General features: G+C 43.5%; 1 protein-coding gene across 3 annotated transcripts in view; it reads left to right on the top strand.

Moving 5' to 3' along the window:
• LOC115093775 (SAP domain-containing ribonucleoprotein-like) overlaps nt 1-26,859 on the top strand; it is a 402,230-nt gene that overhangs the window by 365,534 nt on the left and 9,837 nt on the right. For all 3 annotated transcript variants that reach the window (XM_029606019.1, XM_029606015.1, XM_029606017.1), the window contains one exon: nt 8,805-8,824. In XM_029606019.1, coding sequence (XP_029461879.1) covers nt 8,805-8,824 — 20 coding nt within the window. The remainder of the gene's footprint in view (nt 1-8,804; nt 8,825-26,859) is intronic.

Raw genomic sequence — 26,859 nt, forward strand, 5'->3', positions numbered from 1 at the left:
GACTGGGGTTCAGCTAAGGATTCAGTGGAAGGTACTTTACCAATCAAGAATTGGGTCTACTGGGGCGGGTCATAAAAAATACAAGAATTATTCTGATATTTCACCATGTACTTGCAAAGGAATTTCAGGAAAAAAAGGTCCCCCATTTGTTGAGCCCTAGGACGCAGTAAAAGAAACTGTTTTTTGCCTCTTCTGGATCTGCCTGGAGACATCCGGGAATACTTTAACTTTAAACTGTAGAAAGGGTTCTGACCTATGGCAAAAAAAAGGTTTCAACAACCAGTCTTTGTCTGGCTCTAGAGCTAATGTAACAATGAGTGTTGCAGAAACTGCAAGCTAGAGTCTGATGTTTCAAGCATTGTAGAAATATCCATGCTGATCCCTTCAACCAGAACCAAAATCTCCATTTGTTCTCCATGTTGTTCATTCCCAGACCTCTTAAATTATGGTAAATAATAAATTCTGGAAATGGGTGGAGTTGCATTTTCAGGAACTTACAAAATTTCCAATAGGTATCTCCTAATCATTTCTTTAGGAGAGATTAAAGGCAGCATGGAAAGTTTATGAACCTGAGATTTTTGCTCTTCACAGAGTTTTCCAGATTTTCGATCTTTAAGGCCATACTGTTATTTTCTTTGATCAATAATGTTTGGGATTGCTGAATTGAATTTACTTGAATCTGAAGTGATGAACATTTTTGCTCTAGTTCAGCAGTAATATTAGTTAAACCAGAAACTTTATTTTCTAAATTCTCATACTGTGAGGTCAAGGGAGAAAGCTGTTGTAAGACAAAACCACGAAGTTCAGCTATAGCATCCCAGATCGTTTCCAGTGAAATCACAGAAGGTCTCTGAATCGAAAATAGTAAAACAGGAGATGAAAAAAGTTCACTCATGATACCTTGAACTGATCCTGTCTTGCCTCCATGTCTACTGTCCGGCAAATTCTCTGCATCCAATGGTCCAAGTTCATATAATGGATGAGCAGCAGAGAGATTAAGATCCCGGTCACTCCCCACTGAAACAGCCGATCCCACCTCTAGGTTTGCCAGTGTTCCCTGTGTTTCTCGGGAGCCTTTCTCCAATACTGGATTGCTGGGTAGCGTTCCTTCACTCGGGCTTAAGGGTGACAATGAGCCAGGGAGAGAGGGGAGCTCAAATTCCCCTCCAGTTCTCTCCAGCGGCTGAATACCCGACATGGAGCTGCTTCTCACTACGTGGGAATCCATCGGGCCCGTGGGGAATGGCTCTGCCCTCTGCTTTCTCTTCCCACTCATTTAGGAAATGGTTAGCAGGAAAAAGATTCGAATGAAAATTAGCCCGAAAGAGATCCGCATGGCGTCCTCGACCATTCGGACATCTTGGATCCGCCCCTTGCTCACTTTTTTTAATTTTTAAGATTTTTTTTGTTTTATTTGTTTTTTATTTTTAATGTGTTTATGTTTTGACAATATTGTGATAGCTGTTTATTTTATGTTACCGCATTATGTATGTTTATTTGTAAACTGCTTTGATATCCTTTCCTGTTTGGAACATTGGTATACAAAAGTTTTTAAAATAAATAAAATAAGTTCCTCCCACTGCTCCTCTCTTCTCATCCACCACTGAACCTACACAAGAGAAACATTTGCCTTATCAGCCTGCTCTTTTTCCATCAGTTGTAATCCACCTTCGGATTTCCCCAAAGGAAAATGTTGGGGCTGACCCTGGCAGGGGAATGTTTGGAAGAGCGGCTACTTGAAGAGAGGAAGGAGATGCGGAAGGGGTTTGAGGGTTGAATAAGGAGGAGAGAGATTGGCTGTGAAGGGTAAGAGAGGGGGTAATGAAAGATCAACTGGGGGATGTAAAAAGAAGTGAGGTTCTTGAGAGAGCATTTCCAGTTCCAGGCTCTGCCATTTGGATCGACAACAGCATCACGGATGTTGACCAAGGTCGTGGTGGTAGTAGCTGCAGCGCTAGGAAGGGATCTTAGTTCACCCTTACTTAGATGACTGGTTCGTTCAGGCAGAGTCAGAGTCTCAGTGTTGACAGGTCAGTGGGTCATGCAGAAGTTGTGGACTCTGGGTTGGGTGGTGAATCTGAAAAAGAGCAATTTAGTTCCTTCCCAATTGCTGGAGTACCTGGGAGCACAGTTCAACATCAGGGAGAGGAAAGTTTTCTCACTTCAGACAGAATGACAAAGTTGCAAGCCCAGGTCCACCGACTGTTGCGTCTTTCGGTATGCAGGGTCTGGGATTATTTACAGGTCTTGGGTTCTATGGCAGCTCCATGGGTGTTCGCTCACATGAGGCTTCTTCAGTTGTTGCTCCTGTCCAGAGGTAGCAATTGGAGGAGTTTCAGCTTCCATTACCACTTCAGGGGAGTTCCTGGTCCAGTCTCTTGTGGTGGCTTTTTCATCTCAGTCTGGAGATTGAGCAGATATAAAGTTAGCCAGATAAATGTATCCGGCTAGCTGTTAGATAGTGGGTATATTCAATAGCATGAGCTTGGCCGCACCACTGAATATCCTGGTTAGGTTAACTGGATATGTTTATCTGGCTATCTTAATCAGCCGGATAGTGGCTAAAGTTTGATCTCCAAGTTCTTATGTTCTCTGGGGCCTCAGTAAGGACCAAAAATGCTGCCACCACGTAATCCTCATGAGCCTCAATTGAGGTGAAGATGCTGTCACTACATTCTCCTTCCAGTCCCCACCAGCTGAGAATATTTGTTTGCTCCAGGCAAGTAGGTTTTCAAAATTTGTATACTGCTATATTTTGCTACACTGATATTTTGCACATATTTATTACATGTTTTTAGTATGTGTGGATTTTTCTACATACTGTCATGTTTGTTGGGGTTTTTTATTACATGTTATTTACTAATTTGACTATTTGATCTCTCAGTGTTGCCAAATATATTAACCTTTGGTTTCTTCTGGAGTTTACTATATTTATAACCATTATCTTCATAGTTGTTCCTGAAAGACACTGGTAGCTGTCCATTTTGGGAGCAATCTTGTGTTTCTGAAGGAGACTGCACTATACTTCTACATAATTGTCCCCAGCTTGTTTTTTTAGCCTACTTTCTAAAGGAAAAGAAAGCTTATGAGGTTGCTTTATGTCTGTATCCTCTGATTAACCGTTTTGTTTGGTGTCCTGTCTACACTGGATTTTCATGACATGTTGGGGGTCAGTGCACGAGGACTCTGTAAGACATATGGGAATGTTTGTTTTGGTTTTGGTTTGGTTTTCAGATCCATACATATGAGAACCATGGACATGTGTGCACATGTATCTCAGAAAATAGGCTTTTTTAGTTCTGAATGGAATGTCTTTTAATGTGCTTGGATCTCTCTCTAGCAGATTGATAAGAAAAAACAGATTAAGGCAAATGCCATGTTTTCAACTAAGTCCCTAATACTTAGATGATATGAACTTTCCCAAGGTTATACTGAATCCTTGGCAGAGGTATTCCCCTAGTCCAATGCCTTAACTGACAGACAACAATTTCTCCTTTCTAAATGCCTTGGCATATAAAGAACTTTAATCACATGTCTGTGTGAAATTATTCTAGCTTGTATTCCTATGCCTGTTGTTGCCCCTGCTGTTTGATCCATTTCTTGCTCATCTGTCCCAATAATAACTTAGGCCTGGATTTATCAAAATGCGGTAAGTACCGCATGCGATAGCAAAAGGGGCGTGGTTTATGCAAAAATTCAGTTTATCGCAATTTGTTCTAATTAGCTATGCGAAGAGCTAAGTTAGTGCACATTGCGATAACATTATCTGAATTTGTGATAGATGTCAGACCTGTTGTATTTCCTGCATATGAACACTGGGAGAACCTTTTTTTTTTTTTGAGAGAGAGAAACTGGCCATAATGTCATCCCCAGAGGTAGGTATTTGTATCCCTAGGTAGGCCCACCTAGTAACTCGAGGTGGGGTTTAGGTATGAGTGTAGGGGGTTAGGGGCCACTTTGACATGCTACGTGACACATACGAACAGAGCAGTGGTCTCTTGTGAAGATCTGATGGCCTTCAGAGTGAGGAAACTCACTCCAAGATGAGATTTGTGCAGTGTTCTCTCAACCTAGCTTGATGGACTCTCTACCTGGGTAACATCAAGCTAGATGGAGAGAATATTGCCCAAATCTCATCTTGGAGTGAGTCTCGTCATTCTGAAGACCATCAGATCTTCACAAGAGACCACTGTTCTGTTCGTATGTGTCACGTAGCATGTCAAAGTGGCCCCTAACCCCCTACACTCATACCTAAACCCCACCTCGAGTTACTAGGTGGGCCTACCTACCATAGGGATACAAATACCTACCTCTGGGGATGACATTATGGCCTCTCTCTCTTTCTCTCAGGGCCCTTCAATTCTCCTCAAATAGGCCCCTAACTCCTCCTATTTTCTGAATTTGCATTGCACCATACGATAAGGTGCTATCGCATGCGTTAAACACGTTTTCGCATGCGTTAACGGGGCTTTTCGCATGCGATAAGCCCTTAACGCATGCGAAAACGCCTTATCGCATTTTGATAAATGATCCCCTTAGTGACACTCCTCTTCAGTCAGCCAGACCAGTTCAAATGCATGGGTTATATCTTCTTACCAACAGATGGAGACAGAGAACAATAGGCTTGCTGCCATCACCCTTTATAGGATCCCATGCTGCCCTCAGCTTTCCAGTATTCTCTGGTCTCGTATGTGTGTAGTAGATATTCTTTCCCCAAAATGGAGCTTCCATTATGGATATATATAATCTAGCTGGTATTTTTGGTTGCTCCCAACTGGTCCAGGAAATCCTGATATTTGAGACTAATGAGGCTGGTAGCCTAACACCAGTCCAAGGGTTGTTTTGTCAAGGACTAGTTTCCCTCAAAGCCTCATCTTAGTTTTGTCTTATGGCATGTCCTTGGAAAGGATTGTTTTCCAGGAAGAGCTATTCAGAGAGAAGGATGACTACGCTCTTGCAGTCCTATTGATATCCACGTTTCAAGTTTTGAGAAACTAGAGGGTATTGGGGCATGGTGTGCAGAGAACCAGTGATGTCAAAAGCTTTATTGGTTTCCATCTTGGCCTTTTTGCAGGAGAATCCTGAAAGTGATCTAGTTTTGGATCACTTGAATGTTCAGGTAGTGGTCTGGTGTCTCCTGTGGGTGGTTCATCCAGACACAGGTTATATTCTGAAAGGGGCCAAGCATATTCTTTCTCTCAGGAAGAAGGTGGTTTCCTCATGCAATCTTAATTTCATTTTCGAGTCCTGGTTTAGAGCTTTGTTTGAGCCACTCAGGAGGGCCTTGATTGTGTGTCCGACTCTTCGGGCTCTGTTTGGTAACATTGGTCTGATCAGACAGTTTTTGGAGTTGCAGGCCTTTTCATATAGAGAGCCTTAGAGAAATCTGTGTCGTCTTGCAAGGTTATTCCCTTCTTCCTAGGATGATCTCTTAATTTCATTGTAGTCAGATGGTTTGCTTTCCTTCCCTTAGGAGAAAAGCATGCCTGGAAGAATTTCAGCAGCTACATCGTTTAGGTTTATGCAGAATTTTTCTCCTGTATTTGCAGGTTGCTAAGGCCTTAGTAAATCGGTCCATGTCCATGATCCTTTCAGTGGTTCAAGGATAGGGGAAGTGACTTCAAAGCCTCCATAGCTTGATGTTTTAGGAAGCAATAGGTTTTGCCTATTGCCATTACTCAAGGGCTTTGGAGCACATCTTCTAAGCTGCAGGTCTTTTGGACAGAGTTGTGTTTGGTGTTTCAAGCAGTGATTGGTAAAGCGGCTAAAAGGGCTTCCTTACATGTCCATTTGAATTGCTACTATCTGGATATTCAAGCCAGAGAGGATATATCTTTTGGCTGGAGTATCTTGGCAGCAGGGCTGGCAGTGTCTCACCCAGAGAAGTGATAGCTTGGATACATCCCATTCATCTGGATTGGTCTGACTGGATGAAGAGGAAGGAGAAATGTAATCTTACATGATAGTTTATTTTCCTTTAGTCCAGTCAGACCAGTCCAAGACCCTCCTATTCTACCACAGAATTGTGTTCCACAATTGATTCAGATTATTCAGAGAGGATACAAGGAATTGTTTTTAGCTACTGTAGCTACATTGATCCACTGCTGGCTAGGTGTCTCAAGGTTGACTTTCCTGGTTGAGGAAGTTCCTGAAGTTATTATCCCTCAGTAACCTCCTAGTTGGGGTATAGGGATGGTTGTGTTGGCTTGTTACACAAATACTGGCAAGCAGAGGGTGCCATGGAGTCCTGTATAGGGTGTTCTCTGTCTCCATCTGCTGGTAGGGGAGCAAAATCCCACGCATCTGGACTGGTCTGCCTGGACTTGAGGAAAGGAAATTATCAGGTAAGAATACATTTCCCTATTGTTTACAGTACTAGCAGTGAACAAATCAATTGACTCCTGTACTTTACTAAGCATATTACTGATAGGCATGAAATGGAAGAAACCCTGTTGTACATTTTTTATTCATTTATTTATTTTCCAGCCTTTATATACTGTACACTCAGCAAAAGCTGACTGGAACGGTGAACAACCAAATACATAATACACAAATACAATAAATTCATTATTAAAATAACCTCCTTTAAAACAAATATAACATTATAATGCTGCACACTTTGAACCTAGTTCAGAGCAAAAAGACAAAGAGGACCAACCCTCTATCACTTACTTTGAACAGCCCCCCCCCCCAAACCCAGGAATAACCAGGCCTTTACCTCTTCCTAAAGGCCAAATAATTAGACTCAAGCCTAATATTCAATAGTGAAGAATTCCATAGTTCAGGACCCCTCACGGAGATCACTCTTCCTACACCCCACTCTATGCACTTCTTTAACCATTTCTTTTTTTGGGCTAGTACAAAAGGGAAGCCTAAGGCTTCTTAGCAAGATGCAAGAGCAGAGCTTCCCAAATTTTTAGCCAATGTGATCCAATTTTAGCACTTGAAACTTTACACGAACCTAGAGGACAACCAAAACAAATTAACAGGGTGCAGTCCCTCTCCAAACAACCATTCATTCTCACCCCTCCCCTGCACTCCAGTTAATCCCCTCTCTCAATCTCCACTTCTCTCATCTCCTCGGTCCATCCCTTCTCTCTCAAATCCCCCAGCCATTTTTGTATTCCCCAGCTGATCTTTTCTCAGCTCCAAACCCTTTATTATAATCCCAACTAACTTAATCTCTTCCCTCTCACCCATCCCCGTTCCCTCCTCACTCATCCCCATCCCATCTCTTGCCTCCCAACCTCATTCCCCCCCCACCCAGTCCTTCTGACATTTCTCCCAGCTGATCCATTCTCACCCCTCACTTCTTTTTACATCTCCCAGTTGATCTGTCATTATCTCCTCTCTTATCCTTCACAGCCAATCTCTCGCCTCCTTATTCAACCCTCAAACCCCTTCTGCATCTCCTTCTTCTCTTCAAGTAGCCACTCTTCCAAACATCCCCCTGCCAGGGTCAGCCCCAAAATTTCCTTTGGGAAAATCGGAAGGTGGAAAAGAGCAGGCTGATAAGGTAAATTTTTCTCTTGGGTAGGTTCAGTGGTGGATGAGAAGAGAGGAGCAGTGGCGGTCTCCACTGACTCGTGCACACTCAGTCCTCCCCTCCCCTGCCCTCATGGCTGGTCCCAAGCCTGACTGTAATCCATAAGTGGCAAATTCATTACTAATGAAAGTTAACATGGAGCCTGAAGGCTAGTGCAAGCTTATTAGCCCTGCCGCAGCACTGATCCATCCTCATGCAGAAACTCAAGCAATGTCGGTACATGATGGCTGTCAGGCTTCACACTGGCTTCCACTACTAATGCTGCTAGCTGAAGAGTACTGCTGTTTGAGTTTCCTCTGACCCTTGCTGAAGTTTTTGTGACCTCAAATCTGCTCTTGACACGCAATTTGGGAAGCCCTAAACTAGAGGAATTAGAATTTTTGTATTGGTACAGGAAGTAAGATAGTTTTAACCTTTTTTTAAAATCTCTGACCATGCTATCCATATACATGTTCTTTAGGTTGCCAAAATTAAGCAAATAAATGGAATACAATAAGTTTTTGATTATTTTTAGTCAGATTCAATATTTTGAGGCAATGTGTCTTTCATAGACTGGTTAGCTTTTACAAAAATTAAATATAAAATTAGTTTTTTCTGCACACATGCATAACAAAAATGACTTAATTCTAAAATATTGCTAACTCTGTCAAAACATTGATGACTAAATCCAAATTTAAGATGTAATTTACTAATACATTTGCAATATCACCTCCTTTTAACAAAGTTCCTGAATGTGCCTATGGAAATTCCCCATTCCTCCCTCCTTCACAAAGGGACACTGGCTTGTGATACTACTGTACTATGAGGGGCGTTGGTAGCTTGCAGAAGTTGAAAGGTATAGGGCTTTAGGTATGGCTGCATTCAGAAATCATCAAAGTGCAGCTTTGACTCAGATCTTTGCTGAGAGCTGAATGTTCCCTCCTCTGAGATCAAGCTAATCATTGCTCCGCTGAGCCTAGCAGAGAGTGCTCAAGCAATAAAGAAGCCTTTGGTTCACCATGATCACTAGAGTGCTGCCATTGAGACATAGGGAGCATCTCAGTATTTTTCATTGCATTTGTCTAATTAGAGGGTTACATATAAAGCATAAATAAATTTCTTCACACTTACAGTATATCTGAATGTTTTTTATTATTATACCTACCTGAATAATTTCCATTAATATGGATTTCAAACAATTATGCTTCATATGATTGATAAAATTTGGCAGGTTTTTTTTTTGTAACCAAGTTGTCTTTTTTTTCTCCTCCCATTTAAGATGAAAGAAGAAAAAGCATGGTAAGGCTTCACATGTTACATGATTTGTTCCTTTTAATGTAAATGCCCTTGCATGCACAAAATGGAATAATTGTAGTATATTTATTCATTCAAATTTATATTCCGCTCCTTCCCCTAGACCCAAAGCAGAGATTACAAATTTATGATAATATATCAAGTTTTTATTGACACCATAGATTTCAAAGCAAAATTTTAAGATAATGTTAAATTGGTTTTATTGAAATAATGGCTGCTGGAATTGGAGCATTCAAAATGTAAACCCATGTTTTTGGACTTGGAGCCATTTACTAGCATTTTATGGGTCCTGAATTTTTGTGTGGCATCTCTTTTGTGAAAGTCCGTTAATCCTCCAGGAGTTTTGTGTGGAGTAGATACACAGGGGTTGTTCTTATGCCTGTTTAATCTACAATGGCAATTGATTTCTTTTGTGGATATTAGTATTGGTAAAATTGACTGGAGATTTCCCATTCACCTGGTTGCTTGAATGGCTAAAATTTGAGAACTGGCTCATAAATGTGATGTAAGATGATCTCTGTACTGGTACTTATCTGCCTACTTCAGGTCCAGTGAGAGAAGGAAAAGCATTTGTTAACCAGTGCAGTCCATTTCATGGTCCATGAAAGAGAAACCCTGTAGCTGATGTGTGATCTGCTATTCCCCATTTGCCCTGGTAACAGAACTAGGAGGCCAGCAGCTTGGGGACAAAACAAAAGTATGCACAGAGTCCTTGTGGCTTCTCCCATTCCTTTCTAGTGAAGCCCTATATTTTCAAGGAAGAGAAGTGAAGAATAAATGTTAGGGAAAAAAGCTGGAAAATGAAGTACCAGCTCTTAAGGAAAAAAGATGTAAGTAACATGGTCACTGTGTGTTGCTTCCTTCCAAAAAAATGCTTCTTTGTATTCTGTCATGAAATTTACATATGCCACTTTATCCAAAATGCTTGTGCAAATAAAATGGTATGTGCACTTCAAATTGAGATTTACACTGCTTGTATGCTCTGGTATCAGTATCAAAGATTATGTGACTCAATTCTTCTAGTGCTTTGCTGGCTTCCAGTTTATTAGAAGATAAGATATGGACCTGTTCAAAAAACCCTTGAACAATAACTCCTCTCCATGGGTCTACGTGATTCTTTAAATTTATTAACCATTGCTAGCCTTATGTTTGGCGCAACGCAGCCTATTGGAAGATCCATTACCACACATCTAAACCCAACTAAACCTACAATAATTTTAGGTGACTTTTACCTTCACATGGACGTTCACCCCTTATCAAATACCTGCCAAACGCTAATTGACATAATGACTGCACTAGGTTTCAAACTTATCACAGATAAACCAACACATAAAGCAGGCCACTCATTAGACCTAACATTCATTAACAGTAACCTCCTAGAATATATAAAAACTGAATACACACAAATCCCATGGTCAGACCACTTACTCATTAATTCGCATATCAAACACACAGGCCCAATAAAGAAACAAAGCATGGAACCAGCTGAATTCAAGTACCACCCACCCTTTAACACAGATATTCTAAAAGACAAATTACATGAAGAACTAACACATGTCAATTACACAAAGAGCCACACTGCAACATCCGATTGGATAAACAGAACCACAACTTTGGTAAACGAAATAAACCCCCAAAAAAAGGTCCGCATTAAGGAACCAAAACAGAAAAATCCATGGTATATTGAGCAAATCAAAGAGGTGAAACGGATACTTAGAAAGAAAAAGAATGGAAAAAAAACCCAAAACTGATAATTTAACAAAATATAGAAAACTGGCTTACTACAAAAAAGTAATTTTAGAAACCAAAAAGAAATACTTCAGCTCAAAAATAGAAAAGTTTGCAAATAATGTGAGAACTCTATTTAACATGGTAAAAAACCTCACCAACGACAATACAAACAATCATCAGAACTTACAAGAGATTCAATGTAATGAAGTAGCTCAATTCTTTAAAGATAAAATTGAAAACTTAAGAAAAAAAAATCCCTAACACAACCAAACAAGAGATTAAGATGCCCAAAAGGGACGTCAACATATGGTCAGAGTTTGAAGAGATATCACACACTGAAGACGAGAACATGATAAAAAAATTGAACCCTGCTCCTCACTCAATTGACACCAATACCCATAATGGAATTAAAAAAAACTAGCCAACAGAGTAGCTCAAACATTAACTAAGATCATCAACCTTTCCCTAGATGAAGGATCAATGCCAGATATCCTGAAAGGAGCCATAATCAAACCAATCATTAAGAAAAAGAACTTTGACCCCCCTAAATCTGAGCAGCTATAGAAAAAACAGTTCAAAAACAACTATCAAACCACTTAGAAAGTAATAACATATTATATCCTGCACAACATGATTTCCGCAAACACTACAGTACTGAGACATTACTAGCTCTATCAGATAATATCTTAAGAGGCTTTGATACAGGAGCACATTACATTCTGATTCTATTGGATCTCTCTGCAGCATTTGACACTGCAAATCACAAAATACTAATCAATAGACTAAAAGAAATAGGACTCAATAACAAAACAATAAACGGGTTTGAGTCATACTTAAACAATAGATTTTTCCAAGTACAAATCAAAAACACACTATCAGACAAAGTTAAACTACAAACAGGAGTCCCACAGGGATCAGCCCTCTCCACAACACTCTAACATTTACCTCCTCCCAGTATGTCACCTACTTGCAGGACTTGGAATAATAAACTACATATACGCAGATAACATACAACTACTGTTACCCATCGTAAACACAATTGAAGAAACAATGAAACTGGCCAATATGTATCTTACACCTAGAACGAAAAAATATACACCCTAGACCAGAGCTTTCCAAAGTGTGTGTCGCGCAAGCCCGGTGCACGTGACACACCGGCAAGTGGGAGCCAATGCGGCCGCCGGTGGAGCTCATCCCACTGGCGGCTGAGCAGTGAAGAATCGTTGTGCTGTGTGCCGCAGACACACAGCCGGAAGATCGGTAAGGCCGTGGTGAGTTCACGTCACCACGGCCCGAAGAAAAAGGGCACGTCTAAACGTGCAGGTGCACCGCCTCCTTCCTGCCCTCGCGGCCCCGGAAGAAAAATGTTGCCGGAGCCGCAGGGGCAGGAAGGAGACGAAGCAGCCGCGTACAGAAGAGGAGCCGCGTTGTTGCAGCGGGCGAGAAGAGGCCCGGTAGCAGGGCCCCCACCGCAGATCGGATCGGCCCGAGAAGATCAGAGTCGCCGCGATCGGCCCGAGAAGATCAGGGCCGCTGCAGAGCCGATCCTGCAGCGACCCGTGAAGAGGAGGCCCAGAGGTAAGAGAGAGGCTGAGGGCCCGTAGAGTGCGTGTATGAGCTGAGTTGAGAGATTGGGTGCCTGTATGAGCTGAGCTGAGTTGAGAGATTGGGTGCCTGTATGAGCTGAGCTGAGTTGAGAGATTGGGTGCCTGTATGAGCTGAATTGAGAGATTGTGTGCGTGTATGAGATGAGTTGAGAGATTGGGTGCCTGTGTGAGTTGAGAGATTGGGTGTGGGAGTGAGGATCTCAATGTTTGCAGAGACAGCATGTGAGAGCCTGTGTGTGTGAGAGAGACAGCATGTGACAGTGAGAGCCTGTGCATGAGCAAGACAGCATGTGGGAGTGAGAGAGAGCCTGGGTGTGTGAGAGTCAGCATGTGCAAGAGAGAGACTGTGTATGAATGATTGTATGAGAGAGAGAGCATGTGAGAGTGAGAGCCTGTGTGTATGTGAGAGAGAGAGAAAGCATGTGAGAATGAGAACCTGACTGTATGTTTGAGGGAAGAAGATAGATGGAGAGAAAAGAAATAGAAAAAAAGACAATATGAAATGAATTGGCAAAAAAATAAGAAAGGGGAGGTGGAACAAAAAAGCCTGGGACCAACCGATTAGAAAACTAAGATCAGACAGCAAAGGTTAAAAAAAAAAAAAAAGAAAGAAATTACTTTTTACTGATTGGCACATGTAATCTTTGTTAATGTCAAGAGTAGCACTTTCTCTATGCGGATCTCACAATGTACGAGATCAACATGGAGGAACTGGAAACCCACGGGGCCTGCACAGAGGAGGCAGCAGAATGGGCTTCAGTGCCAATAGCAGCAATCAGCGCCTCCCCAATAGCCATGCGGCATCAGTGGCAGCAGAGAAATGAGAGAGGCTCCGAGGTTGCTGGCAAAAGAAAGAGAGGGGGTCTGCCTTTAGTGTGTGCATGTGTATGAATGGGTGCCTGCCTGGGGGTGTATGTGTGTGAATGGATGGGTGCCTGCCTGGGGGATGGTGAGGGAGTGGTGTGAAAATGAATGGGAGCCTGCCTGGGGGTCAGTTTTAGTGTGTGAGAATGATTGGGAGCTTACCTGGGTGTGTGTGTTTGTGTGAGAATGATTGGGAACTTGCCTGGGTGTGTGTGTTTGTGTGTATGTGAGGGAGTCAGAGAGAGTGTGTATGAGAAAATCCAGGGGAGTAAGAGTTTGTGTGTGGGGTGTGTGTGGAGGGGGAGAGAGTGTCTTAGAGCCTGAGAGTGTGTCAGTGTCTGTGAGAGCGAGAGGTTATGGTGGGTATAAGAGCATGAATGTGTATGTATGTGACAGTGTATGTGTGAGAGAGAATGGACATGTGAGTCTGTGTGAGAGAGGATAACCTCTGGGAAATTGTAAAAAATGTATATGATTTTAATTAATAGAAATTCTATTTATCAGTAGTTTTAAAATATTCTTTTATTAGTATGGTTTTACTATTATAACTGATGCTTTATGTTTCTTGATTTTGTTTGTTTTATGAGGAATGGTGGTTTTGTTTTTCCATTGTTAATACACAGAGTCTGGCTTCTTGGAGTTTCCATTTCAGTTTTTGTCTAATTTGTGCTCCTTTATTTTGTATTCTGTATTTGGTGAGGGTCTGTCTCTGCTCTGTGTGTGTGACCATGATGAGAGATTCTGCTAGCATAGGGATCTATAGCAATCGGGTTTGTTTTGTTTCCTCAGTAGGTGGTGTATTGGTATTCTAGGACCCGGTGTAATATTTACCCATGCTTTTTCACAGGTAGGGTTATTGTTGTTTGAGTCCTTGGTGTTATTACTGTTATGTTACAATGGGATTACAGTATAGATTTTGAGTGTCTTTTTTGCGAGGTTTTATTTTAGTTCACAATGTGCCTGGCAGTGGAAGGTGTTTGTGCTGCTGTTTCTGTGAGGTGACACCAGCATTTGAAAATATCTTTTAGTATGATGAACTGTAAGGGAAACATCCAAGCTCCATTGTTTGGGGGAATTTCAGTGGATGCACAGAGTTACAGAACTCGAGGTGCAGGATTTATATTGACATTCTGTCCCTTCCTATAAATTCCAGATTTCACTCTCATAGCCATATAGAATTAGTTGAATGAGGCTATCAAATAATTATATAGTGTGAAACTGGCCAGCTTTTTAAAATTATGCAGAAGACCCTTTGGACTTTTTTATTAACACCAAATATTCAAAAGCTGTGTTCATCCCATCAAGCTCATATATCTCATTAAAGAGGTAAATTGAATAACACAATAACTTTGTTTTATTATTGTTACTCATAAATTATAACAATAACATTAATCTTGGAATATTATATATTTTTAATATAAACGAAAGGTTTTCACAAGATATGTTGTGTCGTGAAACATTTTATTATGTATATATTTAAGGAAACATACATAAATTGTCGAAATACATTTCATTCATTTAACCTTTAACCTCCGGTTTGCTTGTAGACTAATTACTGTGTCCCGAAATTATGTTTGTCTAAAAAGTGTGTCACCAACATGAAAAGTTTGGAAAGCTCTGCCCTAGACAAACTACAATCGCAATAAAAAATAATCATTCTCACAGGACAAGCAGGATGGTAGTCCTCACATATGGGTGACATCACAGGATGGAGCCCAGTCACGGAAAACTTCTGTCAAAGTTTCCAGAACTTTGACTGGCCCCTACTGGGCATGCCCAGCATGGCACTAACCCTGCAGCCAGCAGGGGTCCCCCTTCAGTCTTCTTTTTTCCGCGCAGCAGTAGCCTCGCGGTTAAGGAGCTCTGCAGAGATTCCTGACAGGAATTTTCCTCACGAAATTACTAAAAGTTAATTTGCCCCACAGGGGTCCCTCCTCGAACTTTTTCAAGCCACGGTACTCCGGTAAGTTTTTATCCATTTTCCATCAATTACTGTCGAGTTTGGCCCTCGCGGCTTACTGGCCGTCGACCGTACCGCGGCTCAATTTTTTCCATGGCATCGGGGTTCCGTCGGTGCCCGGACTGTAATCGCACCATGTCCATCACAGACCCCCATAAAGTCTGTGTAATGTGTCTTGGACGAGAGCACAATGTCTTGACCTGCACCAAATGTGCCCTTATGACACCAAAAGGTCGGAAGGCCAGAATGGAGAAGATGGAACTTCTCTTCCGTGCTCAAACCCCGACTCCGTCCATTGCATCGACGTCGTCAGAACCGGCACCGTCAACTTCGCGCCAGCATCGTCCACCGACCGGTGACCGTCCGGCATCGACGACATCTCGGCCTTCAACACCCTCTACTCCCCCTCAGGACCGAGGGGATCGTAGAGACAAACATTGCCACCGGAATAGAAAGTCTCGGACCATCGAGAGAGTGAAATCATCGACCTCGCCATCGTCTGAGCCGCCGATGAAGAAACCCCATCCAGAAAAGGCACCGACCATTTCGGCGACCAGGTCACCGAAGCAACCCTTCCCTGATAGAGCATCGGGAGCCGCAACTCCACCTTTAATGGTGGTCCCTCCGGCTATGCCTCTGCCTCCTTCTCTGTTCCGGAGCCAGGGCTGCTTGCTCCAGGTCTCCGAGAAGAACTGGACTGGATGGTTCAGGAGGCCATCGACAAGGCGATGCAACAACTCCAGGTTCCTCCGACACCGGTACCAACTGCTTAACCGATCACCGACCTGATTCCAGCAGCGTTGGCACCGCTGCTCTCGAGGATGGAAGCGCTCATAGCCGCTTTTCCACCGATGGACCCTGGGTCACCAATGGTGTCGGTGCCCTCCCCGCTCCAATCTATCGGGAGGAGAAAAACCATTTTGCATCCCTCCTTCGGGAGTTCTGCCTCAGCCATCGGTGCCGATACGCCCGTCGGTGCCACCGAGCCACCCATTGATGCCTGCACAGGTGCCTCCGATTATTCCTTCGGAGCCTAGACCAGGACCTTCAGGTATCCCACCATCCCATCCCCCTCTGCATCCTAGAGGCGCAGGTGCTGATCCCTATGATACCTGGACTGATGATTCCTCACCAGACACCGATGATTTGCCTTCACCTTCACCCACTAAAAGTAAAAAGCATTCTCCTCCAGAGGACCTTTCCTTTTCCCTGTGCCAATTGTTAACTAGTCTCAACCTTATTCACTACATTTACGCAGATGATGTGCAGATCCTGATCCCCATAACGGAATCCATTACCAAATCACTCTCGATCTGGAACAACTGCCTACAATCTATCACTAGTCTCCTCAACAGTTTAAATTTGGTCCTCAATGCTAATAAGACTGAACTCCTCCTCATTTCCGCCAACCAAGACAACTACCAGTCACAGACTCACCATAACCACGCCCTCACTCATACTCAGGTTAGAGACCTTGGGGTAATACTTGATAACCGTCTTAATCTAAAGAGTATGATTAACACCATAACCAAAGACTGCTTCTTCAGACTACAGGTTTTAAAAAGACTCAAACCTCTCTTATACTTCCATGACTTTAGGACAGTTCTTCAATCCTTGATATTTGCCAAAATAGACTACTGCAGCGCGCTCCTCACAGGACTACCCAGCTCAACCATCAAGCCACTTCAGATGATACAAAATGCTGCGGCCAGAATCCTGACCAGCACCAACCGGAGAGATCATATTACACCCATCCTCTGAAACCTACACTGGTTACCAGTCAACCACAGAGTCCTACACAAATCTTTAACATTAATACACAAATCCATCCACAATCTCCTTTATCTCGACCTTGAAATTCCGTTAAAACTCCATACATCTAACAGACCAATGAGAGAAATATCCAAAGGAACGCTACAAGCCCCGCCAACCAAAGCCACGCGACTCATCGCATCTAGGGACCGAGCATTTTCGACAGCAGGCCCAGCTATCTGGAACAACCTCCCTGCAGAACTCAGGCTGGAACCTTGCCTGCTAACTTTTAAGAAAAAACTCAAAACGTGGCTGTTCCGCCAAGCCTTCCCAGAACCCTGGGACACACATTAGGCGGTATCTACTCACGAACTATGGAACCTCCCCTCCTCTGATTACCTGGACGGCTTGGATACCGACTCTAACATGTGGACTAACTCTAGTCTGGACTAACTCTAGTCTGGAATTTGTTATGTCTCCCTTTAACTTAACTTAATCTTTTTTCTTCCAGCTACCTAAGCTTCCAAGTTCACGGTCCTCGTTTAATGTAACTTTGTTTTCCTTTACCTTAGTTATTTACCCCTGTTCGATGTAAACCGACCTGATATGGTATTTAACCATGAAGGTCGGTATAGAAAAATGTTAAATAAAAATAAATAAATAAATACATTTTGTGAAGGAACTGTCTGAATTGGTTCCCTTCCAATTACAGACTGAACAGGATGATAGACATCAGATGATGGAGTTGCTCCAGTTTCTGGATGCTCCCAAGGTAATAACCTCCATCCCTATCGACCAGGTTCTTCTGGATCTCCTGAAGAAGAACTAGGAACATCCTGGCTCCATTGCTGCAGTCCACAGAAAAGCTGACACTACCTATTTGGTGCAGTCAGCTCCGGGCTTTCAGAAACCACAATTGGATCACCAATCTGTAGTGGTAGAATCTGCACAGAAGAGAGCAAAGAGATCAAAGCCTCACACTTCCTTTCCCCCTGGCAAGGAACAGAAGTTTTTAGATGCCATTGGTTGCAGAGTCTTCCAAGGATCAATGCTCATCTCCCAAATTGCCACTTATCAGCTCTGTGTGACCCAATATAACAGGGTCATTTTTAAGCAGATACAAGACTTGACGGACTCCCTGCCTCAGCAATTTCAAGATCAGCTCCAAACCCTAGTAAATAAGGGTTTTGAGGCAGGCAAGCATGAGATCAGATCATCTTATGATATCTTTTATACTGCCACTAGGGTATCTACAGCTGCTATTTCAGCGAGAAGGTGGGCCTGGCTCAAATCTTCTGACCTTCGCCCTGAGGTACAAGACAGATTATCCGACCTACCTTGTGTAGGAGATAATCTGTTTGGAGAACAGATTCAACGGACAGTGGTGGAACTTAAGGACCATCATGAGACCCTAAGACAGCTCTCTCTGATGCCTTCTGACTATTCTTCTAAACAGCCCTTCAGAAAGGACTCTAAAAAGTCATTCTTCTGCCCGAAGAAGTCCTACCCGCCACCAACCAGATCCCGTGCCACGAGACCTTTTCAGAAAGCACAGTCTCGTCAAACACATAAACAAAAACCACAAGCAGCTCTTCAACCAGGGCCTACTTCAGGCTTTCGACTTCCACCTAGAGAGCAGCAGCCAGATTCCACTGCCTCACATACCAGTGGGAGGTCAATTGTGCCACTTCCACAACATATGGCACTCAAATCACCTTAGACCAATGGGTACTAGCGATAATTGCTCAGGGTTACCATCTGAAGTTTTTCTCCATTCCACCGGACTCCCCACCTCTACCGACGTGGAGAACATCTGATCACTCCATCCTTCTGGAACAAGAGGTCTCCCTCCTCCTTCAATCCAAGGCAATCGAACCAGTACCCTACTCTCAGCACGGCCTAGGGTTCTATTCCCGGTACTTTCGAATCCCCCAAAAATCGGGAGGCGTTCGTCCTATTCTGGACCTACAGGCCCTCAACAAGTACCTCCAGCGAGAGAAGTTCAAGATGGTAACCTTAGGCTCGCTTCTTCCTCTGCTACAAAGAGGAGATTGGCTCTGCTCTCTGGACCTCCAGGACACATACACTCATATTGCGATAACTCCATCTCATCGCAAATACCTGAGGTTTCTAGGAGGCCCCAAGCACTGTCAATACAGAGTGCTTCCATTCGGCCTGGCATCTGCGCCACGAGTCTTCACAAAATGCCTCGTAGTAGTTGCAGCCTTCCTCAGGACCCAAGGTGTTCATGTCTACCCCTATCTGGACGACTGGTTAATCAGGGCTCCCACTCAGCAAGCTGCTTTGTCGTCCCTGAACCTAACCTTACACACTAATTTCATTAGGATTTCTCATCAACTACGACAAATCCTACTTAGTCCCATCTCAAACCTTGTCGTTCATTGGAGCAGACTTGGACACCTTCCAGGCAAAGGCTTTTCTGCCTCGACGGCAAGCTCTCACTCTCATGTCTCTTGCACACCAGCTGCAGTCTCAGCACTCCGGAGTGCACACCACTTTCTCATCCTCCTGGGACACATGGTGTCCTCAGTTCAAGTCACACCAATGGCCCAATTGGCCCGAATGGCCATGAAGTGGACTCTAAGGTCTCAATGGACTCAAAGCATTCAGCCCCTGTCGACCATTGTCCACGTAACCGACTCACTCCGTCAGTCTCTAGCCTGGTGGAAGAATCAGATCAATCTCCTCCAAGGCTTGCCCTTTCAGGCTCCAAACCCTCAATTAATTCTCACCACCGATGCTTCCAACCTTAGATGGGGAGCCCATATAGCTAATCTGCAGACACAAGGCTCTTGGTCTCCAGAGGAAGCCAAACACCAAATAAATTTCCTGGAGCTTCGAGCAATCAGATATACTCTCAGGGCATTTCAGGATTGCCTCTCAAAACAAGTTATCCTGATCCAGACGGACAACCAGGTGGCCCATCAACAAACAGGGAGGCACAGGCTCCTTCCTTCTGTGTCAGGAAGCTGCACAGATTTGGGCGGAAGCTCTCTCCCATTCGATGTACCTCAGGGCCACCTACTTGCCGGGAGTGGACAATGTATTGGCAGACAAGCTGAATCGCATCTTTCAACCGCACGAGTGGTCTCTCAACCCCTCAGTGGTGAACTCCATCTTCCAACAATGGGGATATCCTCAGATAGACCTCTTTGCGTCTCCTCAAAACCGCAAAGTAGAGAAATTCTGCTCTCTCATTCGCAGCAAACACTCTCAGCCCAGAGACGCATTCTCCCTCTCGTGGGCAACCGGTCTACTCTACGCATTTCCTCTACTTCCTCTTCTCTCGAAGACTCTCATGAAGTTACGTCAAGACAAGGGAACCATGATCCTGATAGCACCTCACTGGCCACACCAAGTGTGGTTTCCAGTACTGCAGGATCTCTCCATTCGCAGGCGCATTCCCTTGGGAAAGGACCCGCTTCTGATCACTCAAAACGACAGGTGCCTCCGCCATCCCAATCTTCACGCCTTGTCCCTGACAGCATGGATGTTGAAAGGTTAATCCTTCAGCCACTTAACCTTTCTGAACCAGTTTCCCGTGTCTTGATTGCTTCACGGAAGCCTTCCACGAGAAAAGCTTACTCTTACAAATGGAAAAGGTTCACGTCATGGTGCTCTTCTCAGTCCCTTGACCCCTTTTCCTATCCAATCACGAAGTTTTTGGACTATCTATGGCAGGGGTCAGGAACCTTTTTGGCTGAGAGAGCCATGAACGCCACATATTTTAAAATGTAATTCCATGAGAGCCATACAATATGTTTAAAACTAAATACAAGTAAATGTGTGCATTTTATGTAAGATCACACTTTTAAAGTACAATATGTCTCTGAAAATATTACACCAGGCCTTAAGACACCAATACATCTCCTATTAGGAAAACGGACCAAGTCAGGCTGCTATAGAGTCCTACACAGAAACTACACGCCAGCAGAAAACCTCACCTGAATCACGTGCTGACCCTCACCTAACATAGAATAAAGAGACCAAAACGCATAACTAGAAGCATGCAGAAAAAACTGAATTGGAAACTGCAACAAGCCAGAGTCTCTGTATGCAGTGTAACAAAGGAAAAAAGAAACATCACCCATCCTTATAAAACAAATCAAGAAATATAAAATCATCAGCAGTAAAACCGTACTAACAAAATGAACATATTTCGAAACAGCTGATGAGTGGAATATCCAATAATTAAAAACTCATATAAAAAATTTCCAGATACCAACAAAATATTTCAAAATAGCAGACACAAAGACCCAGTAATGAAAAATAATAAGGATACAAAAATTTTTTTGCTCTGCATACCTGGGAACGTTTGATATCCAGGTGTCCTGAGATTGTTCTGAATTAGCAGGAGGAGGGGTGGTTTGCTTGGAACTTTCTCCTCTCTGTCACATACCAGCGCTCTCTCTCACACTGGCTCTCAATTACACACCTATACACACATGCTCTCAGTCACTCACATATACACATGCTTTTTCTCTCTCACTTATATAGGCTCTTAATTACACATTTACACACATGCTGTCTATCTTTTCACGCTTACACACACACACAGGCTTTCAATCACATAAATACATGCTGTCTTTTTCTCTCACACACAGACTCTCATTCATATGCTTACAAACATGTCCTCTCTTTCTCTCATTTACACTCAGGCTCTCAATCACATACATGCTCCATCACCTCAATCACACACAGACACACATGCTCTCTCTTACTTATACACACAGGCTCTTAATCCTACATACACATGATCTCTCTCACACACAAAGGATCTCAATCATACACACATACTCTTTCACACAAACAGGTTTTCAATCACAAACTTACACATACAGGTTCTCAATCATACACTTACATTTATGCTCTCTCTCTCACAGGCAGGCTCTCAATCACAGACATACTCTCTTTCACATATACAGGCTCTCAATCATTCACATACATGCAATCTCTCACTCACACACACAGGATCTCAAACACACATGCTTGCTCGCTCATTCTCTCTCTCTCTCCCCCACCCCCACCCAGGGAACTCGCGGCAGCAGCAGCCTCCTCCCAACGCTAACCTCCTTCATTTTCAGCCCTCGCTGAGGAAGAGTCCCATCGGCCACGGTTGAAGCTCTTCTTTATTTTCCTCCGAGCCGCGCTGCACAGTCTTCGAGCCTCTTCACTCCTGTGATCTTCGCTATCTCACATGGAAAGTGATTTTCCTTCTGGTAATCACTTCAGCTCGCAGGGTAAGTGAATTACAGGCCCTAGTTACCTATCCGCCTTACACTAAACGTCTGCAGGACTGGGCGGTACTCCGCACTCACCCTAAGTTCTTGCCTAAGGTAGTATCGGAGTTTCACATTAATCAATCCATTATTCTACCTACCTTCTTTCCCAGGCCCCATTCCAATCCAGGAGAAGAGGCTCTGCATACCCTTGACTGTAAACGGGCTCTAGCATTCTACCTAGACCGTACAGCTGCCCACAGGGAAAGCACTCAATTGTTTGTCTCTTTCCACCCTAACAAGTTAGGGAAACCTGTGGGTAAGCAGACTCTCTCCTGGTTGGCGGACTGCATATCCTTTTGCTATCAGCAAGCGGGCATTCCATTTCAAGCACACTCTGTGAGGGTCATGGCAACTTCAGTAGCACACCTACGATCGGTGCCGCTTCCTGACTTTTGCAGGGCTGCCACCTGGAGTTCTCTCCACACCTTTGCAGCCCACTATTGCTTGGACAAAGCCGGAAGACAAGATTCCATCTTCGGCCAGTCTGTCCTTCGTAACCTATTGACAACGTGACGTACCAACATCCTTCCGCCTGCCCGATGGGGTTCAGGATGCCCTCTACCAAATTCCACCCCAGTTGTGCTTGTTGCACGCCTTTGGGTACATTTGGTGCATATGTGAGGACTACCATCCTGCTTGTCCTGTGAGAAAACAATTGTTGCTTACCTGTAACAGGTGTTCTCACAGGACAGCAGGTTGTTAGTCCTCACAAAACCCGCCCACCGCCCCACGGTGTAGGGTTCATAACGTTTTATTATTTTATTATTTTATTTTTTGGCACTGCCTGTAGCTTTTAAATAAGACTGAAGGGGTCCCCTCTGGCTGCAGGGTTAGTGCCATGCTGGGCATGCACAGTAGGAGCCAGTCAAAGTTCTGGAAACTTTGATAGAAGTTTTCCGTGATTGGGCTCCATCCTGTGATGTCACCCATATGTGAGGACTAACATCCTGCTGTCCTGTGAGAACACCTGTTACAGGTAAGCAACATTAGCTAACTGTAGAGTTAGCAATAAAAGTATGGAATCTAGGGGTAATAATTGACCCTGAGCTTAACATGAAACAACACATTTCACAGAAATTAAAAGAAGGTTAAGCTAAACTAATGATCTTTAGAAGACTGTAACACCTGCTAACGCTGAATAATTTTCACACAGTCTTACAGGCAATGATATTCGTGAGCACAGACTATTGTAACTCTCTGCTATTAGGGCTACCTCAAGTTACCATTAGATCACTCCAAATATTGCAAAATTCCGCTGCTAGAATTTTGACAGGCAAAAAGAAGAGACCACATCACAGGTACACTTGCTGAGCTACACTGGCTTCCAATTGAACAAATAATACAATACAGAACATTGTGTATAATTCATAAACTAATCCATGATGAAAAGGCCGATTGGCTTAACACAGCATTGCGCGTACATGTACCACACAGAAACCTGAGATCTGCTAATAAAGCTCTACGAACTATTCCTTCTGTTAAATCAGCACACCTCACTCAGGTAAGGGAGAGAGCTCTGTCGCTGGCTGGACCTGTTCTATGGAACTCCATGCCACTTGAAATAAGGCTGCTGAGAAATTTGAAACTATTTAAAACTAGTCTGAAAACTTGGCCATTTAAACGAGCTTTTTATAAAGAGAAGGAGAAGGAGAAAAACAGTTGAAAGATAAGAACACACCAAGTAATCATTTTTTTCCCTTTAATATCTCCAATTGCATATTAACGCTAGATTTGAACCGCTTGACAGTTTCTCAACCGGCATATAAGCCTTAATTAAACACATAGTTTCTCTTATTAAAATATGTTACCGTTTTACAACTCAAATGGAAAAAGTCTTGGTCATTTAGATTATAACTCCGCATCTTTCTTGTTTAAATGAAAATTTTCTTATTTGATTTTCTAATTAAATAGCCTCCCAGTAACGTGGACTATATTTAAGTTTACATATGTTTATCTTTCTTTGGTGATATTTGCCTGAATGGTTGTATTGTATTAGATGTAACTCAAATTTTCCTTTTTCTTTATTCATTGTAAAATGTTTAAGAAATTTAATAAAATATAAATTAAAAAAAAGTTACCATTTTATGTTGGCACATGTATAATTTGTAATCTATACCAATTATAGTTTTTCCTTATTGTGCCTTTCTGTAAACTGTTGTGATGGTGAATTAACTTAACGACGGTATAGAAGAGTTTTTAAATAAATAAATAAATAAATAAAATCGTTGGCCCATTTGACAGAAACCCACAACAGAGCGTTCTCTGTTGTGGGTCCTTTATTTTGGAGCACGTTACCAGAATACCTGCAGATGTCATGTTCACAGACCTGCAAAAAAGACCTAAAGACCTTGCTTTTTAAAATGAAGTTTGAAAGACATACTTTCTGATCAGCGCCTGGCCAAGCCAATGCTCCTGTTTCCCAGGACAGTTAAGTGGATTGGGCATATACTGGACCTATCATCTAGGGCCAGATATCTGTCTTTGTGTCAAGTGCTTTTTTATACATGATTTTATGAATGTATTTTGTTACTTGCTATGATTTGGAGAAAGTACAGGATATAAATAATTTTTAAATATGTCACAGAGTCATGTGACACAAACAAACCAATATATCACTATGAAAGAAGATAAAGTAAGCAAGGGGAGCTAAATGAGAGAATCAGTTACAGCAGTTTTTCCCAACCTTTTCATATTCAAGGCACACCTACAATAACAAAAATTCATGGCACACCAACCTTCCTGCAGCAGACAGTGCGAAAATGAAGAGAACTCATATGGCCAAAAGAAGATCCAGGAAAGCACTTAAAACCCCACCACTCTATTTTCCAATTTTTTAAATAGAGAGAATTAAAACAAACATGAGCCCGCCACAATGGACCACCTCTCTCTGTAAACTTGTGACTGCCAGAGCTCTTTCACTGCTTCACTCAACACGCAGAGTGAGTCACATCCAGTGGCTCAGTGTATGGTCTCCCTGTCTCACTCAGCCTGGGAATAAGGCAGAGCCTGGAAGGACTCAAAGATGGAGAAAGTGAGTCCCAGCTATCCAAGCCCTGCATGCTGCTCATTAGTTATCTCACTCCAAGACTCGTGCTGTAACAAGGAAGGGGAGAGGAATGCGTGTTTACACATTTATCAGAAAGGAGCTGCTGCACGTTTATGAACCATTGCGGTATTGCAGTGAGGTGCTGAGAGCAGAGCCCAGGTGTTGGCCTAGAACTGAGCATCATTTGATCAGGTATGAAGGCATACCAGTGTGCCATGGCTCACTGGTTGGGAAACACTGAGTTACAGTATAGTGGTATTTGTGAGAATGCTGTACTGTAAGACACTAGGCAAATTTTAAACAATTGCAAGAAACTGTTGAGCTCTAATTTTGAAACTTGGAGTTGTTAATGAACTCCTTACATTGGGTAATGTGTATGCTCCAAACACAGCACAGGGTACATTATCCCAGGACAAGCAGGATGCTAGTCCTCACATATGGGTGACATCGGTAATGGAGCCCTAAAAGGAAAAACTTCTGTCAAAGTTTCCTTGAAACTTTTGACTGGCACCCAGAGTGCCCACTGAGCATGCCCAGCATGCCATGATATTCTCTGCCACAGGGGTCTCCCTTCAGTCTTCTTTTTTCCGCGGAGCCGTTAGCCTCGCAGTTAAATTGGAGTCCTGTGGTGAATTTCTCCACACTTCAAAAACTTATAAAAAAGAGTTAGGAAAACTTCCAACCGCAAGGGTCTCCCTTCTTTACCATCGCGCTACGTTTTTTTCTCTGATTTTCGTCGGTTCCGCACCGTTTTTTCGTGCCATAGTCGTCGACGGCTGTCTGACAACAATGGCTTCGGGCTTCAAAAAATGCCCAAATTGTGCCAGAACCATGTCGATAACGGACCCGCACGAAGAATGTGTGCTCTGCCACGGCAAGAACCACAATGTCCGGTCCTGCCCCCAGTGCGCTGGAATGACATCGAAGGGACGTTGGCTCCGGATGGAGAAGATGGAGCAACTCTTTAAAATTCAGTTGCTCCCAGCAGCATCGACGTCAGCTCAATCGTCTCCGGCTGGAGCGATTCATAAAGTGATACTAAAAAAACGACTTCCAGGTGAGGCCGGAGATGCGTCCATTCCCTCCCCCTCGCCATCGTCGAAGGCGTCCACGTCGGGCAGTGAAAAATCCAGGGAGAAGCATCGGCATCGTCACCGACGGCCCCACGCATCAACCATCGATCCGGTGCCCGCAACATCATCGACAGAATCGGCCTCCTCTGCTAAGAAAGCTCAGCTTGAAGTGGAGTCTCCAAGGCCTTCGATTCCACGGCGATCCCCACCGGCATCGGTGCAGGGTACCGTACCTCCTCAGGGCTCTGAGGAGGTACCAGCATCGCCATCACCGCCTCCCCCCATAGCTGCTCTGTTTCCATCAGCTATGTGGGCGGAACTTGACGGATACATCCGTCAAGCGGTCCGAGATGCACTCCTCGACGCGATGCCACTACATCCATCGACACCGACTCTTTCATCGACACCAGCTCCGGTACCGTCGGATCCATTACCCTCGATACCGATGTCGCCATCAATCCCGCCTCCTTAAACTAGCATAGATGGGAGTCAGGACTCGTGTCAGACGGCATGATTGTGGCATATTTATCCAAGGCAAAGGACGACAGGTTGTCTAGAAGTGCAGTTGTGAAACAAGTTGGCAGGGCTTGCCGCCTTTATGGAGGCCCAGGGTTGGGGTGACCATATAAAGGGATTTCTTGTTTAAAAAAAAAGATGAATGGTTGGGCCAGAAAAATCGGCACA

The sequence above is a fragment of the Rhinatrema bivittatum genome, chromosome 6 (genome assembly GCF_901001135.1).
Source record: "Rhinatrema bivittatum chromosome 6, aRhiBiv1.1, whole genome shotgun sequence".
Classification (NCBI taxonomy): Eukaryota; Metazoa; Chordata; class Amphibia; order Gymnophiona; family Rhinatrematidae; genus Rhinatrema; species Rhinatrema bivittatum.